This window comes from Homarus americanus, unplaced genomic scaffold, assembly GCF_018991925.1.
Source record: "Homarus americanus isolate GMGI-L3 unplaced genomic scaffold, GMGI_Hamer_2.0 scaffold41366, whole genome shotgun sequence".
In the NCBI taxonomy this organism is placed as follows: domain Eukaryota; kingdom Metazoa; phylum Arthropoda; class Malacostraca; order Decapoda; family Nephropidae; genus Homarus; species Homarus americanus.
Window position 1 is genome coordinate 7235326 of NW_024723541.1, and position 17969 is coordinate 7253294.

The following is a 17969-nucleotide window of genomic DNA, read 5'->3' on the forward strand; positions in this document are numbered from 1 at the left end:
TGGTATATCTCAAAAACCTGATGTGATAGACAAAAACCAAAGTCATATTTGGATTCTGCACCCCAAATTTACTTAAAATCCGTTTATGAACCCTGTGCCAGAAAAATTGTGTTGACCGGTGTAAGTTGAGGGTAACGAGCATAAAAATATTTTGCTATGTATAATGCAATTCATCACTGTGCATTACGCCATGCATAACACACGTTACACCCAGGAATGATCTTCACCTGTACTCACCATTCCTATACCTGCCTAATTAACACATTACACCCAGGAATGATCTTCACCTGTACTCACCATTCCTACACCTGCCTAATTAACACGTTACACCCAAGAATGATCTTCACCTGTACTCACCATTCCTACACCTGCCTAATTAACACATTACACCCAGGAATGATCTTCACCTGTACTCACCATTCCTATACCTGCCTAATTAACACATTACACCCAGGAATGATCTTCACCTGTACTCACCATTCCTACACCTGCCTAATTAACGCGTTACACCCAGGAATGATCTTCACCTGTACTCACCATTCCTACACCTGCCTAATTAACACGTTACACCCAGGAATGATCTTCACCTGTACTCACCATTCCTACACCTGCCTAATTAACACGTTACACCCAAGAATGATCTTCACCTGTACTCACCATTCCTATACCTGCCTAATTAACACATTACACCCAGGAATGATCTTCACCTGTACTCACCATTCCTACACCTGCCTAATTAACGCGTTACACCCAGGAATGATCTTCACCTGTACTCACCATTCCTACACCTGCCTAATTAACACGTTACACCCAGGAATGATCTTCACCTGTACTCACCATTCCTACACCTGCCTAATTAACACGTTACACCCAGGAATGATCTTCACCTGTACTCACCATTCCTACACCTACCTAATTAACACATTACACACAGGAATGATCTTCACCTATACTCACCATTCCAATACTGTGGGCGTTGCTGATGTTAGAGGCGAAGGCGACGGAGTTGGTAGTATTTGGTTCTGGGAAAGACAAAAGATTTGTTTTCGAGGCACCGTGTTGTCACCAATCACCATCCCTCTCCCCTGGCTTTTTTTCGTCAACGTGGCCTTTTTCCTCTTTCTTAGCGAAGTAGTTTTCCGAGAACTGTGTAGAGGCCCTGTGCGTCATCGCCATCCCTTACCCCGATGTTCAGGTAACGAAATTACCATCCCCACAACACACACTAATCAGTTTTTCTCTCTCTCTATCTCTCTCACACACACACACACACACACACACACACACACACACACACACACACACACACACACACACACACACACCAAGCCAAGGACGTCCATCAGAGGGTAGTCCGGTAGATCGTGGTCCATTAGCTGTGAAACCTCCATTTAGCGAACTATACGGGGGAGGATAATCCGCTATATCAATGTAGTTCCGGTAAGTGGGGGCTTTACTATAATTACAAAGATAACTTTCATACTTTTCAGAGCTGAATTAAGCTTCCCTGTGAGTTACCTGTTGATGACCATTGTATGTAAAGGTTCATTGTCCAAGCTTAGACTGACTGAATAACTTAAAGCATAGACTGAATTGAATGACTTGAACCTTAGACTGAGTTATTTTAAGCTTAGACTGATTGAATGACTTGAAGCTTATACGGACCGAGTAATTTTTGGCTGAAACTGATTGAATGACTTAGACCTTATACTGACTAAGTGGCCTTAATCTTAGACTGATTGAGTGACTTTAAGCTTAGTCTTAAGTGGCTTTATACTTAGGCTCGCTGGGTGAATTTAAGCTTAGATTGACTGAGTGACTTGAAGTGACTTTAAAACTAGTCTGACTGAGTGGCTTTAATCTTAAACCATTAAGGGCAAATGGTCTGCAAGAAGGGGGGCTTCATATGCATGAGGCATGACGAGGTAAGGGATCTCACAGCAAATATGTTGGAGAACGGGTCATGGTAGAACCGACCTCCTTCCACTGGATGGCGAGATCTTCCAACACAGGACTTCAAACACATCTAACGAAGCCCGTGGACGTTGCTCGAGGATTCTGGACACGGGGACAGCGAACTTTCTTCGACATCAGATTTTTGATCCCATGGCCGTTTGTCACTGTAACCTAGCTCTCGATGCTGCACATAGGAGGAACGAGAACGACAAGAGAAGGGCATATGGGGAGAGAATTAAAATGTCGATCAAGGCAGCTTCACCCGCTAGTGTTCACAACCTCTGGTATGCCCGCCGCAAGATGTTTCTACGCCAGACTCAGCGGAGCTGGATCTGCGAACAGCCCAGGTTGTGTCACAGCCTGGATGAGATGTCGATCGTCCTCTCTCCTTCGGTCGGCTTTGCTCTGCCTCAGGGGAACGAGAGCTTCTGCCCCTACTCCGACAACTGCTGCAGATATTGACTATGAGGCTACAGTCACTGAATGCCGCAGATCTGCGGCTCAACTAATACAGATAGGATAGCTTATGTATTGGGATATTTATTACAAGGTAAATAAATGAGGTGAAGGTGGCTATTGGGGAGGCTGCAGAGAATAAAAAAAAAAAAAAAAAAAATGGTGGAGGTTGTAGGTAGGTTGTAGTAGTGGCATTGCTAGTAACGTGGTAGGGTGGTAGGTGTAGTGCATGTGGGTAATGGCAGTGGTAGGTAGTAGTAGTGCGTTGCTAGTAGTAGTGGTTGTAGTAGTGGCGTTGTTGGTATATGTTGCTAGTAGTGCGTTGCTAGTAGTAGTGTTGTAGTAGTAGCGTTGTTAGTAGTAGTGGTTGTAGTGCTGTTAGTAGTAGTGGTTGTAGTTAGTGTGGTGCTGCAGTAATGTTGGTAGTCAGTGATGTTGTTAGTAGTAGTGGTTGTAGTAGTGGCGGTGTGGCTGAGTATTGTTGAGTGGTAGTGGCTGTAGTGATGCAGTTTGTTAGTAGTGGTTAGTAAGTGTTTATGCTGCTAGTAGTGATTGTTTTGTTGCTATTGTTTGGTTGTTAATCACAGTTAGCATGGTGTTGTTGTTAGCTGTCGTCCTCGATGTCATCTTTGTTCATCTGTCTGTTTTCGTTGTTTGCCGTCATGTCTTGTTGTTGTCAGTTGCTGTGTTGTCGGTGTCTGCTGTCGTCATGTCATTGCTATGAAATGTTCTGTTGTTGCCTTTTGCTGTTTGCTTTGTTGTCTCATATCGGTCCGTCAACCCAACAACCTTGTGATAAACAAAACCAACCTTGTTTGGGCTTAATGTTAAATAATTCACATTAGGTATATAATTATAAGTTCTCTTGATATTTGTACACTGGTGATGGTAGCAGCAGCTCTGAGGCTCCCCACACTCCAAGCCTCCCAGCCCTTTAGGAGACACATTTTCCCCGTAATTTCTGGCTTAATAAACGGATGGAAAATATACAAATTAGGTGTCATTAGTTAACGAAGATAATGTCCCAGGAATTAAAGATCCGCCGGTTGTCCTAATTAAATATAAAGAAGCCACAGATATTTAACCTATTTGGTGGTGATTATGTTGTGTAATTGTTATCTGGTAGAGAATCAGTGTTCGGACCGGTCGGGAATAATTACTGTGTGTGGTAAGAGGAGGTGATGAGAAACTATTTTTTTAGGTGAAACAGAATCGTGATAGAATATAAAACACAGAGAATTAGTGACTTCAAACACACACATGCATACTGGTACACACAACACGTGTATACTCTGTTGAAATCATGATAATGACGGTATAGTCATATTAATAAAAGATTATATATTTATATTCTAGCGACCTTGTTCCATCACATAAAGTGATTAGATTCTCTCTGTCGCACCATCGTCTCACTTGACCGACTATATGAGGTAAAGATTCTCCTGTCCAAATGGTGTTATGATCACTGGAACACAGAACAACAATAACATTACAGCAATAACAACTCCTGGAGACGAAGAACATTTCAGTCACTGCTGTTCATATCTGTTCACTATGTATCAACTTCAGTCACTGTTTATATCATCTTACTAGTTGTTTATATCTTGTTCGCTGCTGTTTATCTTGTTCCCTGCTGTTTATATCTTGTTCACTGCTGTTCATATCTCAGTCACTGCTGTTTATATCTTGTTCACTGCTGTTCTATATCTTGTTCACTGCTGTTCATATCTTGTTCTCACTGCTGCTTATATCTGTTCACGTGTCATATCTTGTTCACTGCTGTTCATATCTTGTTCACTGCTGTTCATATCTGTCACTGTTGTTCATATCTTGTTCACTGCTGTTTATATCTTGTTCACTTGTTGTTTATATCTTGTTCACTGCTGTTCATATCTTGTTCACTGCTGTTCATATTCCTGTCGCTGTTCATATCTTGTTCACTGCTGTTTATATCTTGTTCACTGCTGTTTATATCTTGTTCGCTGCTGTTTATATCTTGTTCACTGTTGTTTATATCTTGTTCACTGCTGTTCATATCTTGTTCACCTGTTCATATCTTGTTCACTGCTGTTCATATCTTGTTCACTGGTTGTTATATCTTGTTCACTGCTGTTCATATCTCAGTCACTGCTGTTTATATCTTGTTCACTGCTGTTTATATCTTATTCATATCTTGTTCACTGCTGTTTATATCTTGTTCGCTGCATCTTTGTTCACTGCTGTTCTATACTGTTCACTGCTGTTCATATCTTGTTCACTGCTGTTTATATCTTGTCTCACTGCTTTATACTTTGTTCACTGCTGTTCATATCTTGTTCACTGCTGTTATATCTTTTCCTGCTGTTTATATCTTGTTCACTGCTGTTCATATCTTGTTCACGTTGTTCATATCTTGTTCACTGCTGTTCATATCTTGTCTACTGCTGTTCATATCTTGTTCACTGCTGTTCATATCTTAATTACTGCTGTTTATATCTTGTTCACTGCTGTTTATATCTTGTTCGCTGCTGTTTATATCTTGTTCACTGCTGTTCATATCTTAGTCACTGCTGTTTATATCTTGTCTGCTGTTCATATCTTAGTCACTGCTGTTTATATCTTGTTCACTGTTGTTTATATCTTGTTCACTGTTGTTCATCTTGTTCACCGCTGTTTATATCTTGTTCACTGCTGTTTATATCTTGTTCACTGCTGTTCATCTTGTCTTTACCTGTTCATATCTTGTTCACTGCTGTTTATATCTTGTTCACTGCTGTTCATATCTTGTTCACTGCTGTTTATATCTTGTTCACTGCTGTTTATATCTTGTTCACTGCTGTTTATATCTTTGTCCACTGCTTTCATATCTTTTAGTCACTGCTGTTTATATCTTGTTCGCTGCTGTTCATATCTTGTTCACTGCTGTTTATATCTTGTTCACTGCTGTTCATATCTTAGTCACTGCTGTTCATATCTTGTTCACTGCTGTTTATATCTTGTTCACTGCTGTTTATATCTTGTTCACTGCTGTTTATATCTTGTTCACTGCTGTTTATATCTTGTTCACTGCTGTTCATATCTTGTTCACTGCTGTTCATATCTTGTTCACTGCTGTTTATATCTTGTTCACTGCTGTTCATATCTTGTTCACTGCTGTCTATATTGTTCACGTTGTTTATATCTTGTTCACTGCTGTTTATATCTTGTTCACTGCTGTTTATATCTTGTTCACTGTTGTTTATATCTTGTTCACTGCTGTTCATATCTTGTTCACTGCTGTTCATATCTTGTTCACTGTTTCTTATATCTTGTTCACTGCTGTTATATCTTGTTCACTGCTGTTCATATTTGTTCACTGCTTGTTTATATCTTGTTCACGCTGTTCATATCTTAGTACTGCTGTTCATATCTTGTTCACTGCTGTTTATATCTTGTTCACCTGTTCATATCTTGTTCACTGCTGTTTATATCTTGTTCACTGTTTATATCTTGTTCACTGCTGTTCATATCTTGTTCACTGCTGTTCATATCTTGTTCACTGCTGTTTATATCTTGTTCGCTGCTGTTCATCTTGTTCACTGCTGTTCATATCTTGTTCACTGCTGTTCATATCTTGTTCACTGCTGTTCATATCTTGTTCACTGCTGTTTATATCTTGTTCGCTGCTGTTCATATCTTGTTCACTGCTGTTCATATCTTGTTCACTGCTGTTCATATCTTGTTCACTGCTGTTTCATATCTTGTTCACTGCTGTCATATCTTGTTCACTGCTGTTTATATCTTGTTCACTGCTGTTCATATCTTGTTCACTGCTGTTCATATCTTGTTCACTGCTGTTCATATCTTGTTCACTGCTGTTCATATCTTGTTCACTGCTAGCCTGTATCCTGTATCAGTATCCTACGCAACTTTTCCTGGAATCCTGTCACCATATTTTTTTTTCACTTGGTCGAGGCGCAGGACTCCTGATGCGCAGTTTTACTTCACAAAGGGGCGCACTTGTTGGCATGTTCAAGTTCTTGGGAGTTCATCTGCGCTTATTTTCCTGTCGTCATCATCAAGATCACATCGTCGTCGTCGTCATCAGTATTATCATCATCATCATCTGGTTATATTTCTCCTCTTATTCCTCTTCCTCTTCCATCTCTCCTCCCCCCATTCCTTTTTCCATCTCTTCTTCTTCTCCTCCTCCTCCTCCTTGTTTTTTATTGCCCCGTATTTTTCTCCTATTATTTGTGGTTTTTGTTTAATTCTTCCTTTGTTTCTCCATCGTTTTTCTCATTTATTTATCATTTATTGCTTCCTCTTACGCAGTGTTCAGTATACATACATAGTCAGTTTACTCATTTAATACATTATTCTGCATACATTGTACATGTCATGCTATCATAGTTAAAGTGTTAGGTTAAGTTAGATGTTAGTAAGTTAATGAGACACCTGCAGGTAACTCGACGACTTGTGTATTATGATCGTGGAAATGTTGCGTTTACTAGGTACTGTACCGACTTATTTACCAAGGTGGGTGAGTGAAGGTAGTCTCTCGGATCACCTGAAAATTAGCCTCTCAGCTTATACCCTTGAAGATTAACCACCCTCGCCTAATCTAACCAAACCAACCTAACCTAATCCCCAGGCAGCGTTAGGGTTGTTAGTTTTCAGGTGAAATAAGCTGGGGAAGACTCATCAGGCTACCCATTTTTATTTTGTTAGTAAGAAAATGAGGAAATTACAATATTGACCCCTCCTCTCCTTTCTGGTAACGCTGTATTGTGCGAGTACAGTAGTTGTATTTCCTGTAATATGATGTACAAGCTGTAATAACACACTGTATGGTCATGGAGAGGCTCGCCAGAGGTAAACGCCCCGACGCCAATCATACCTCTGAACGACTACCAGAGATGTAATCATTGGCTGAGGGAGATTCTGTCGCATTCTGCCGTGAAATCTTCCCCCCTAGTCCGTGGACACGATATACGGTACTTGGACACCCGTGACATAACTGTGACAACCGGTACAGGTTGCATGATGGCTGTATCCTGCTATACTGGTCAACACAAACACTCAGGATGTGTACACCTAGTGTGTGTGTGTTGGTAACCGTGTCTCCTACGTTGTTCAACTGGCGTTGTGCTTGTAGTGGCTGAGTTAAGTCACCGTTTACACGATTCTCTTCAAGCGTGTATCCTGTCACTTGTATCAGACTCATTATAAAACAGTCAAGCAAGATCCCGGACGCCGCCAGACACACTCCAGCACCGCCCACACACATATGCTGGCGGGGAATTCTTGCACTCGTCTCAAGGGTGTAGGAATATTTTCACCACTCAAGTATCTCGCCATTTTTACGACCCATAAACCACGGAAGATGATGATGTGTTCGAACCATGAATATTCCTTTAATTTATCGTAATAAAGTGTAGTACTGTATCGTCTTACTTGTACTACGGGTCCCACCAATGTACTGATACTTGTACCAGTAACCACAATTCAACCACTTGCGTATAATTTGGGAATTGAAATATTCAGTTAATTTGGGTACAATTTGGGAACGATAAGTATACCTTACTTGTTCATCACCTTGTTCTTATTGGTTGTTGTACTCGTCGCCATAGTTCTATTACCAAAACAATCTATACAAAATTGTGTTGAAAAAAATACACAACGGACGAATGACTTAACAACCTTACCGAGACAACAGGAGTCGTAGTGTTTATTCTGAAATTCATCGATCACCTTAAGTACAGAGTTTTTTTTTGTTGAGAGCCGTTTTCTTCCACACACCAGTAAAGGGAGGTTTGTGGCATGAGAATGAGTTTTTTTTTCCACACACAGGTAAAGATTCAATACATCTTCGTGACCAGAGGAGGTGTGCGTGTATGTGTGTATGACCATTCAACCTCTGATCGTCTCAAGTATTAAACCTTATCTTTTTTTCTATACAAATACACGAATAACATGTTAGTAGTTATCTTTAACCCTCGTAATATATTCAATAGAGTAACAGGATATAGGGCGGGGGGAGGGGTAGTACATGTTTGGGGACACAAATGGAGGGTAATGTCCCATTTAAGATGTATCTATTATGTGGTAATGCTCCTGCCCTAACCTAACCTAACCCTAGATAGTATTAGGGGGGTTCAATCTGCAGGAGAAATAAGCTGGGGTCGCTAATCTTCAGGTGAAATAAGCTGGGGTCACTAATCTTCAGGTGAAAGCTTAGTGGCTAATCTTCAGGTGAAATAAGCTAGTGCTAATCTTCAGGTGAAATAAGTTGGTCGCTAATCTCAGGTGAAAGCTGGGGTCACTAATCTTCAGGTGAAATAAGCTAGTCGCTAATCTTCAGGTGAAATAAGCTTCTGCTAATCTTCAGGTGAAATAAGCTGGGGTCGCTAATCTTCAGGTGAAATAAGCTGGGGTCACTTCAATCAGGTAATAGCTGGGTCCTAATCTTCAGGTGAAATAAGCTGTCGCATCTTCAGGTGAAATAAGCTGGGGTCGCTATTTCAGGTGAAATAAGCTGGTCACTAATCTTCAGGTGAAATAAGCTGGGTCACTATTCAGGTGAAATAAGCTGGTGGCATGTTCAGGTGAAATAAGCTGGGGTCGCTAATCTTCAGGTGAAATAAGCTGGGGTGGCTAATCTTCAGTTCTCAAAAATTACCAGTTGGTGGAATATTAGACTAGAATGCCACTATCCATGAACACCCACCTTGTTAATTATGCACCAACAACTATTGACAGTTTCAACACATTACTCTGAATAATTGACGAGAATTGACCTGCGGCTGTTGTACTAAATTAAAATAGTGTGGCTTCTATTTCTACTGCTAACACTGTAACAGCACACAGGCAGTCATGCACCTGGCAACACTGAGGTAGCACACCTGGCAACACTGAGGTAGGCACCTGGCAACACTGAGGTAGTCATACACCTGGCAACACTGAGGTAGTCATACACCTGGCAACACTGGAGGTAGTCATACACCTGGAACACGAGTAGCACCTGGCAACCACACCTGGCAACACTGAGGTAGTCATACACCTGGGAACACTGGAGGTAGTCGTACATCTGTACAGCACCGGTGGTCGCCACACCGGCACCACTGAGGTAGTCATACACCTGGCAACAGAGGTAGTCGTACATCTGGCAACACTGAGGTAGTCATACACCTGGCAACACTGAGGTAGTCGTACATCTGGCAACACTGAGGTTAGGTTAGGTTAGGTTGGGTTGGATAGATATGGTGGGATAGGATAGGTTAGGTCAGGATAGCGTTAGGATGATAAAATAAGCTGTGGGGATAATCTTCAGGTCAAACATGTATGACATCATCCGTCCACGTCACCCAAGACGTCAGCGCTGTGAGGTGTATAATTATCAATAGTTATTTATGGTTGACTGAGAATACAGAGTTGAAATAAAGCGTGTTGATGGTGAGCGTACCTTAGTGGTGTGTGTGTGTGTGTGTGTGCTTTATATATGTGTGTATGTGCTTAATATATAATAATAATAATAATAATAATAATAATAATATTAAACGGTTTATTTTTAGAGTTGCAGCCAGTGGCTGAAAATATACACTTACATTTGATTTAGACATAATGATATAATATGCACTGAATACATTTACAGGGCTGTACAGTACATTTATCAGAGTTGTTTATTATTTTAACAATAGATGTGATGGTGCTGTTCTTATATCTATCGGTGCCGGCTCTTATGGGCTGAATTTTGTTGTAGTGGCGGACTGAGCGAGGTGGGTGGGGGGTTGCTGGTGGCAGGAGGTGGCGATGACGAGGGTGGTGTGTGTGTGTGTGTGTGTGTGTGTGTGTGTGTGTAGTAATTGCCTAGGCTGTTATATCATAAGGAATGAAAGTGGTTACGACAGAACCACCCAATTAGAGTGAGTCTTATTATGCAATCAAAAGAATTTCACAACAACTGGTATTTATAGAACACCACCACCCCTCTTCCTTCACCTCCTCCTCCACCTACCCCCCCCCTCCCCCCGTCCTCTCTACTCCCCTCTTCCCCTCCTCTTCTCTCCCTACTCCCTCTTCCCCTCCTCTTCTCTCCCTCTCCCCCTCTACCTCCTCTTCGGTCCCTACTCCCCTCCCCGTCCTCTCCTCTCCCTACTCCCCTCTACCCCCTCCTCTCTCCTCCTCTACCCCCTCTCCCTACTCCCCCTCTACCCCCTCCCTCTCTCCTCCCCCCTCTACCCCCTCCCTCTCCCTACTCCCCCTCCCCCCCTCTCCCTACTCCCCCTCCCCACCCCCCTCCTCTCCCTACTCCCCCTCCACCCCCTCCTCTCACTCCCCTCTCCCTACTCCCCTTCACCCCCCCTCCTCTCCCTACTCCCCCTCCCCCCTCCTCTCCCTACTCCCACCTCTACCACCCCTCCTCTCTCCCCACCCTCTACCACCCCTCTCTCTCTCCCACCTCTACCACCTCCTCTCCTACTCCCACCTCCTACCTCCTCCCCTCTCCACCCTACCCTCCTCTCCCTACTCCACCTCTACCCACCCCTCCTCTCCTACTCCCACCTCTACCACCTCTCTCCCTACTCCCTCTACCCCTCCTCTCCCTACTCCTCTACCACCCCTCTCCTCCCTCTCCCACCTCTACCCCTCCTCTCCCTACCTCCTACCCCTCTCTCCCTCTCCCCTCTACCCCCTCCTCTCTCCTCCTCCACCCCTCCTCTCCCTACTCCCCCCTCCACCCCCTCTCTCCTCTCCCTCCACCCCCTCCTCTCCCTACTCCCCTCCTCCCCCTACTCCCCTCCCCCCTCTCTCCTACTCCCTCTACCCCCTCCTCTCCCTACTCCCCCCCACCCCTCCTCTCCTCTCCACCTCACCACCTCCTCTCCCTACTCCACCTCTACCACCCCTCCTCTCTCACCTCTACCACCTCCTCTCCTACTCCCTACCACCCCTCCTCTCCCCTACTCCCACCTCCTCTCCCACCTCCCCTCTCTCCTACTCCCCTCTACCTCCTCTCCCCTACTCCCCCTCCCACCCCCTCTCTCCCCTCTCCCCCTCTACCCCCTCCTCTTCCCCCTCCCACCTCTACCCCCTCCTCTCCCTCTCCCCCTCTACCACCCCTCCTCTCTACTCCACCTCTACCCCTCTCACCTCCCCACCTCCTCTCCCTCCCACCTCTACCCACCCCTCCTCTCCTCTCCACCTCTGCCCTCCTCTCTCTCCCCTCTACCACCCCTCCTCTCTCTCCACCCCTCTACCACCCCTCCTCTCCTCTCCCACCTCTCACCACCCCTCCTCCTCCTACTCCACCTCTACCCACCCCTCCTCCCCTCTCCCCTCTACTACCCCTCCTCTCTCCCCACCTCTACCTCCTCTTATGTGCTTTGTCAGATCAAGCTTAGCCAAGCAAGACATACATGTGAGTGTTTACCCCTCAGGGACTATCTTAGATACTCACACATCTCTATATACTAGAACTAGGCATCTGTCTGTCTGTCTGTTCTGCAGGCAGCAGTCATTTTCATCAAACTTGGTGAATCTCAAAAATTCGTAAGTGGAACAAACCTGTCCCCATGCCGATGGTTTCTTTGAGGCATAATAACCATTTTATTTACGATGAAATGATGCAAGTCTGCAGACTTGGAGCACCCTCATTCGCTGTACGCTAACACCAAGCACCCAGTTCAAATTCTCACTATGGGCAAGAAAGGGCCATGACACTTACTGCATCTATATGTGTCATCAGTTCTCTGTCATGAAACTTTGATCTTGGCGAAGTATGTGTATTTACCAGACCACAACCTTGGTACAACACATTATAAGTATAAACCCTTGTAGCACATACAGTCGCCACCCTACAGTCCCCAGAAACACAACCCCACTAATGCCTCACCGTGTTAAAAAGCACACACCTAGCCAAAACACACCCAGGCATGATCACCCTGAACAAGCCAGCTTTGTCCAGTCTAACCAATTTAGTGTCAGTGGCAGTCAGTGCCTGCACAGTTTCTCTGCCCATATCAAAACTCTGTAGTCCCGTCCAAAAGTCATTCTGAGTGCAGCCTGTCTTTCCATTCTGATATTCCTGGTCGCTGTCACGTCACGTCGACAGAGGACGCACCCGACACTCGCCAGGTCAGACTCCCCTCCCAACCAAACCCTACATCATCGTAAGCAGAGTCTCCCGACAAAACAGTCGCTTCCTACAGGCCTCCCCTCCAGTCACAAGTCTTTGTCAGCTATCTATAGTACCTGAATGTATTCATTTCATATTTGTGTCATGTCATGTCTATACATATATAATATTCCATCTTTATGTTTATGTATGTCCCATACCTGTCATAGTATAATATTTGTATTAGCAGTATTAAATGTGTCCCAAAACATGTATAAATGAAATACTATACAACCCCACACTTCACCTCTCTTTACACTCCCTACCACTAAATATTCTACCATATGTATATCTTCCTTCACAGTTTTGTCTCTTGTCACCTCCTCCTCTCCTCTACCCCCTCCTCCTACTCCCCCTCTACCCCTCCTCTCCTGCTGTACTTCTCTAATGACGAATATACCATCTTAAGATCGTCTCCTTTGCACTTAGTAGTATATCAGTTCTCATGTACCGAACCATGCAAAGCTTAGTACCTCTCACATCTGAAATAACAAAATGTACCCGATCATACTACCTCTCACGCCTCCAGACCCACTCACATTGTAGACAAAACCCTTTGCCCCAAAGCAAACAAAATAATACTTGATAATACTATACCTTTATTCAGTACCTTATCCCTTCATATTACCACCCATTGCTTAACTTCCCATGTCCTCTCACTTATGCTCTGCAGTCATAGTACACAATAAAACCAACCACTCTATGCTTCTGCAACATCTCTCCCCCCCCTCTTCACCCCCCTCTCCTCCCCCTCCCCCTCTCCCCCCTCCCATCTCTACCTCCTCTCTCCCTACTCCCTCCTCTCCCTCCTCTCCCTCTCCTCACCCCTCTCCTCCTCCCTCCCCCCTCCACCCCTCTCCTCCCCTTCTCCCCCCTCCTCCTTCCTACTCCCCTCTACCCCCCTCTCTCCTACTCCCCCTCCCCCTCTCCTCTCCTCCTCCTCTACCCCCTCCTCTCATCCTCCCCTCTACCTCCTCTCCCCTCCCCCCCTCCTCTCCTCCCCCCTCTACCCCCCTCCTCTCCTCCCCTCTACCCCTCCTTTCTACTCTCCCCTCTACCCCTCTCTCCTACTCCCCACTCTACCCCTCCTCTCCCTACTCCCCTCTACCCTCCTCTCCTCCTCCCCCTTACCCCTCCTCCTCCCTCCCCTCTACCCCCTCTCTCTCCCTACTCCCCTCTCTCCCTCCTCTCCCTACTCCCCTTCTACCCCCCTCCTCTCCCTACTCCCCCTCTATCCCCCATCCTCTCCCTCTTCCCCTCTACCCCTCTCCTCTCCCTCTCCCCCCCTCCACCCCCCTCCCTCTCCTACTCCCCCTCTACCCCCCCTCCTCCTCTACTCCCCTTCTACCCCCTTCCTCTCCCTCTCCCCCCTCAACCCCCCCTCCTCTCCCCTACTCCCCCCTCAACCCTCTCTTCTCCCTCTCCCCCTACCCCCCCTCCCCTCTCCCTACTCCCCTTCTACCCCCCCTCCTCTCCCTACTCCCCCCTCCTATCCCCATCCCCTCTCCCCTACCTCCCCTCTACCCCCTCCTCTCCCTACTCCCCTTCTACCCCCCTTCTCTCTCTCCCCTCAACCCCCTCCTCTCCCTCTCCCCTCAACCCCCTCTTCTCCCTCTCCCCCTCTACCCCCTCCTCTCCCTACTCCCTTCTACCCCCTCTCTCTCCCTACTCCCCCCCTCTATCCCCCATCCTCTCCCTACTTCCCCTCTACCCCTCCTCTCCCTACTTCCCCTCTACCCCCCTCCTCTCCTACTCCCCTCACCCCCTCCTCTCCCTACTCCCCCTCACCCCCTCCTCTCCTCTCCCCTCTACCCCCTCCTCTCCTCCTCCCCTCTACCCCCCTCCTCTCCTCCCCCTCTCCCCCTCCTCCCTCTCCCCTCTCCCTTTCTCTCCCTACTCCCCCTCTACCCCCTCCTCTCCCTACTCCCCTCTACCCCTTTCCTCTCCTACGCCCACTCTACCCCTTTCCTCTCCTACTCCCCCTCTACTCCCTTTCCTTTCCTACTCCCCCTCCTCTCCTCCTCCCTTTCTACTGTAATGGGCCCCTGTCTCATCAACAGAACATATTATATATATGGGTCAATACATCTGATATTATATTAAGATTCACCACCCTGTAACTTTCCACTGTCTATGAGTAAGACATGAGTTGTACACATGATAGGGCAACTCTCCCGAGAGGGTAGAGGCCCGTCGTCAGCATATCTGTAAGCCAGCACAGCGAGGCCCTTACTCGAGTAGTCGCTCACAGCAAGTTATATCGTAACGACGTGACCTAACGTTTATAATACATAAACGCCGTCCCTTTCTCATTCACTCATATACAGTGGAACTTACGGTCGATCTACACGCAGGAATTATAGATACAATCCTTTTATAATAAAACAAGGAACTACAGTTTGGGTTTCGTTACTTAAACCCAAATATTAAATATATGTGAACGGCCTGGTTAATTGGACAAAACAGCAGATTCATACCCCCCTCCTCTCCTACTCCCCCTGTACCCCCTCCTCTCCTCCTCCCCTTCTACCCCCCTCCTCTCCTCCCCCTGTAGCCCTCCTCTCATCCTCCCCTTCTACCCCCCTCCCCTCTACCCCCTCCTCTCCCTACTCCCCTCTACCCCTACTCTACCCCCTCCCCTCTACCCCCCTCCCCCTCTACCCCCTCTCCCTCTACCCCTCTCTCTCCTACCCCCCTCCCCTACCCCCTCCTCTCCCTACTCCCCTCCCCCTCCTCTCTCCCCCTCCACCCCCCCTCTCTCCCTACTCCCCCCCTCCCACCCCTCTCCTCTCCCTCCCCTCCCCCTCTCTCCCCTTCTACCCCCCCTTCCCTCTCCCTCTCTCCCCCCTCTACCCCCCCTCTCTCCCTCTCCCCCTCCACCCCTCTCCCTCCCTCCCCCTCTTCCCCCCTCCCCTCTCTACCCCCCTCCTCTCCCTCTCCCCCCCCTACTCCCCTCTCTCCCTACCCCCCTCTACCCCTCCCCCCCCTCCTATCCTCCCACCCCCTCTCTCCCTCCCCCCTCCCACCCCTCTCCCTCTCCTCCTTCCCCTCCCTCCCCTTCTACCCCCCCCCTTCCTCTCCCTCTCCCCTCTACCCCCCTCCTCTCCTACTCCCCCTCTTTTTCCCCCCTCTCTCCTCCTCCCCTTCTCCTCTCTCCCTACTCCCCCTCCCCTCCCCCCTCTACCCTCCTCTACCCCTCCCCTCCCCCCCCTCCTCTACTTCCCTCTACCCCCCTCCTCTCTCCTCCCCCTCTACTCCCTTCTACCCCCCTCCTCTCCCTGCTTCCCTCTACCCTCCTCCCCTCCCTACTCCCCTGTGCCACCCCTACCTCTCCCTACCCCCTGCTTGCCACCCCTACCTCTCTCCCTACTCCCCCTGCCCACCACCCCCCACCTCTCTCTTACTCCCCTGTACCACCCCCACGTCTCTCCCTACTTCCCCTCTACCCTCCCCTCCCCTCCCTACTCCCCCTGTACCACCCCTACCTCTCTCTTACTCCCCCTGTGCCACCCCTACGTCTCTCCTACTCCCCCTCTACCCACCTTCCCTTCTCCCCCCAGTAAGGACAAAATAACTAATATTTACAAAATCATAACGATAATAATTTTTTTTTTACCAGCCAATCCCCTTAAATCAGTATAAGTGGCCAGGGTCACGCGCCTCACGCCACCAAAATTATACCTTTTATAATTTATTCGTTAAGTCCATTAAAGTGTTTTCTCTCTCTCTCTCTCTATCTCTCTCGTGTTGTGGTACATTTTGTTGAGGTGTGGCAATGTGTGGTGTAGGGTGGGTGGTTGTGGTGGTGGTTGGTGGTGGGATGGTTGGTGGTGATGGTTGGTGGTTGGGTGGTTAATGGTAAGAACATAAGAATGGAAGAAACTGCAGCGGGCCTATTGGCCCATACTAGGCAGTCTCATTTACACCCAACCCCTATTGCTCTATGTTTGAAGCTATCCATCGTATTCGAGTCAATAATGATGTTTGGTAACTTGTTCCATTCATCCACTACTCTATTTCCAAACCAATGTTTACCTATTTCGCGCCTAAATCAAAATTTGTCTAATTTAAAACCATTGTTACGAGTTCTTTCCTGGTTGGATAGTTTGAGTACCTTTGTTATATCACCTTTGTTTAGCCCTGACTTCCATTTATACACCTCTATCATATCGCCCCTCACTCTACGTCTCTCGAGGGAGTGCAAATTAAAATGCTTTAACCTGTCTCTGTGCTCAAAGTTCCTAACGCACGGGATTAGTCTTGTCATTCTCCTCTGAATTCTTTCCAAGGATTCTATATCCATTCTGTAATACGGTGACCAGAACTGAACTGCATAACCCAAGTGAGGTCTCACAAGCCTAAGATATACTTTTAGGATAACCTCTCTAGTCTTGTAACTAACACTCCTTTGTATGAACCCAAGTACTTTATTAACCTTGTTTCGAGCAAATACACATTGTTTACTTGGCTTAAGATTCCTACTTATCATTACTCATAAATCTTTCTCACATGTGGAATTCTCTATAACATCGTTGTTCATCTGGTATCTGGTTTCCCTGTTTACATCTCCTAGACTAAGTACTTTACATTTTTCCACATTGAATTTCATCTGCCATATTTCAGACCATTCGAAAAATTTGTTTAGATCTTCCTGTAGTTTTGCGGAGTCCTCGTCAGATTTAATTACACGCCCTATTTTAGCGTCATCAGCAAATTTACTTTTGTTGCTGTCTACGCCGATATCTATGTCGTTTATGTATATAATAAATAATAATGGTCCAAGTACTGAGCCTTGGGGTACTCCACTTGTTACGTTACTCCAATCGGATTTATTGCCGTTAATGCTCACATGCTGTTTCCTGTCCTGTAACCACGCCCTAATCCGTTTAGAATGTCACCTTTACTGCCATGAGCCTCCACTTTTCTTAGTAGTTTTTCATGGGGGACTCTGTCGAAGGCTTTGCTAAAGTCGAGATATACCACATCATAGTCGTGCCCCTCCTCCACTGATTCGAAAACAGCTGAAAAGAATGTTAAAAGATTAGTGGTGGTGGTTGTGGTGATGGTTGGTGGTGGGGTGGTTGATGGTGATGGTTGTGGTGTGGTTGGTGGTGTGAGGTGGTGGTTGATGATGGTGGTGGTTGGTAGTGGGGTGGTTGATGGTGATTGTGGTGTGGTTGATGGTGGTGGGATGGTTGATGGTGGTGGTTGTGATGTGGTTGGTGGTGGGGTGGTTGATGATGGTTTGCCGGTTGTGGGGCTGGTGTGGCTGTGGTGATGGTGGTGTGGTGACTGTTGGTGGTGGGGTGGTGTGGAGTGTGTTTTGTTGGTGTGGTGTTGATGAAGTGGTGTGTAGTGGTATGATGGTGGTTGAAAGTGGTGGTGGGTTGGATGTTGGTGGTGGTGGGATGGTGGTTGGTGG

General features: G+C 46.6%; 1 protein-coding gene across 1 annotated transcript; it reads right to left on the reverse strand.

Moving 5' to 3' along the window:
* Nucleotides 1-5345: 5345 nt before the first annotated feature.
* Nucleotides 5346-5961, reverse strand: LOC121863645 (TBC1 domain family member 5 homolog A-like). The gene is made up of 2 exons (XM_042362399.1): nt 5831-5961; nt 5346-5709 (listed from the first exon to the last, which is right to left on the reverse strand). The coding sequence occupies exons 1-2, from the start codon at nt 5959-5961 to the stop codon at nt 5346-5348; spliced, it is 495 nt and encodes a 164-aa protein (XP_042218333.1).
* Between the last annotated feature and the right edge of the window lie 12008 nt (nt 5962-17969).

What these genes read in the sequence shown, in the direction of transcription:
- LOC121863645 (XM_042362399.1), bottom strand. Translation starts at nt 5,961, where the DNA reads ATGAACAGCAGCGAACAAGATATAAACAGCAGTGAACAAGATATGAAC. An exon ending in AGTGAACAAGATATGAACAG is followed by an intron (nt 5,710 to 5,830) that starts GTGAACAAGATA and finishes AAGATATAACAG; the next exon opens with CAGTGAACAAGATATAAGAA.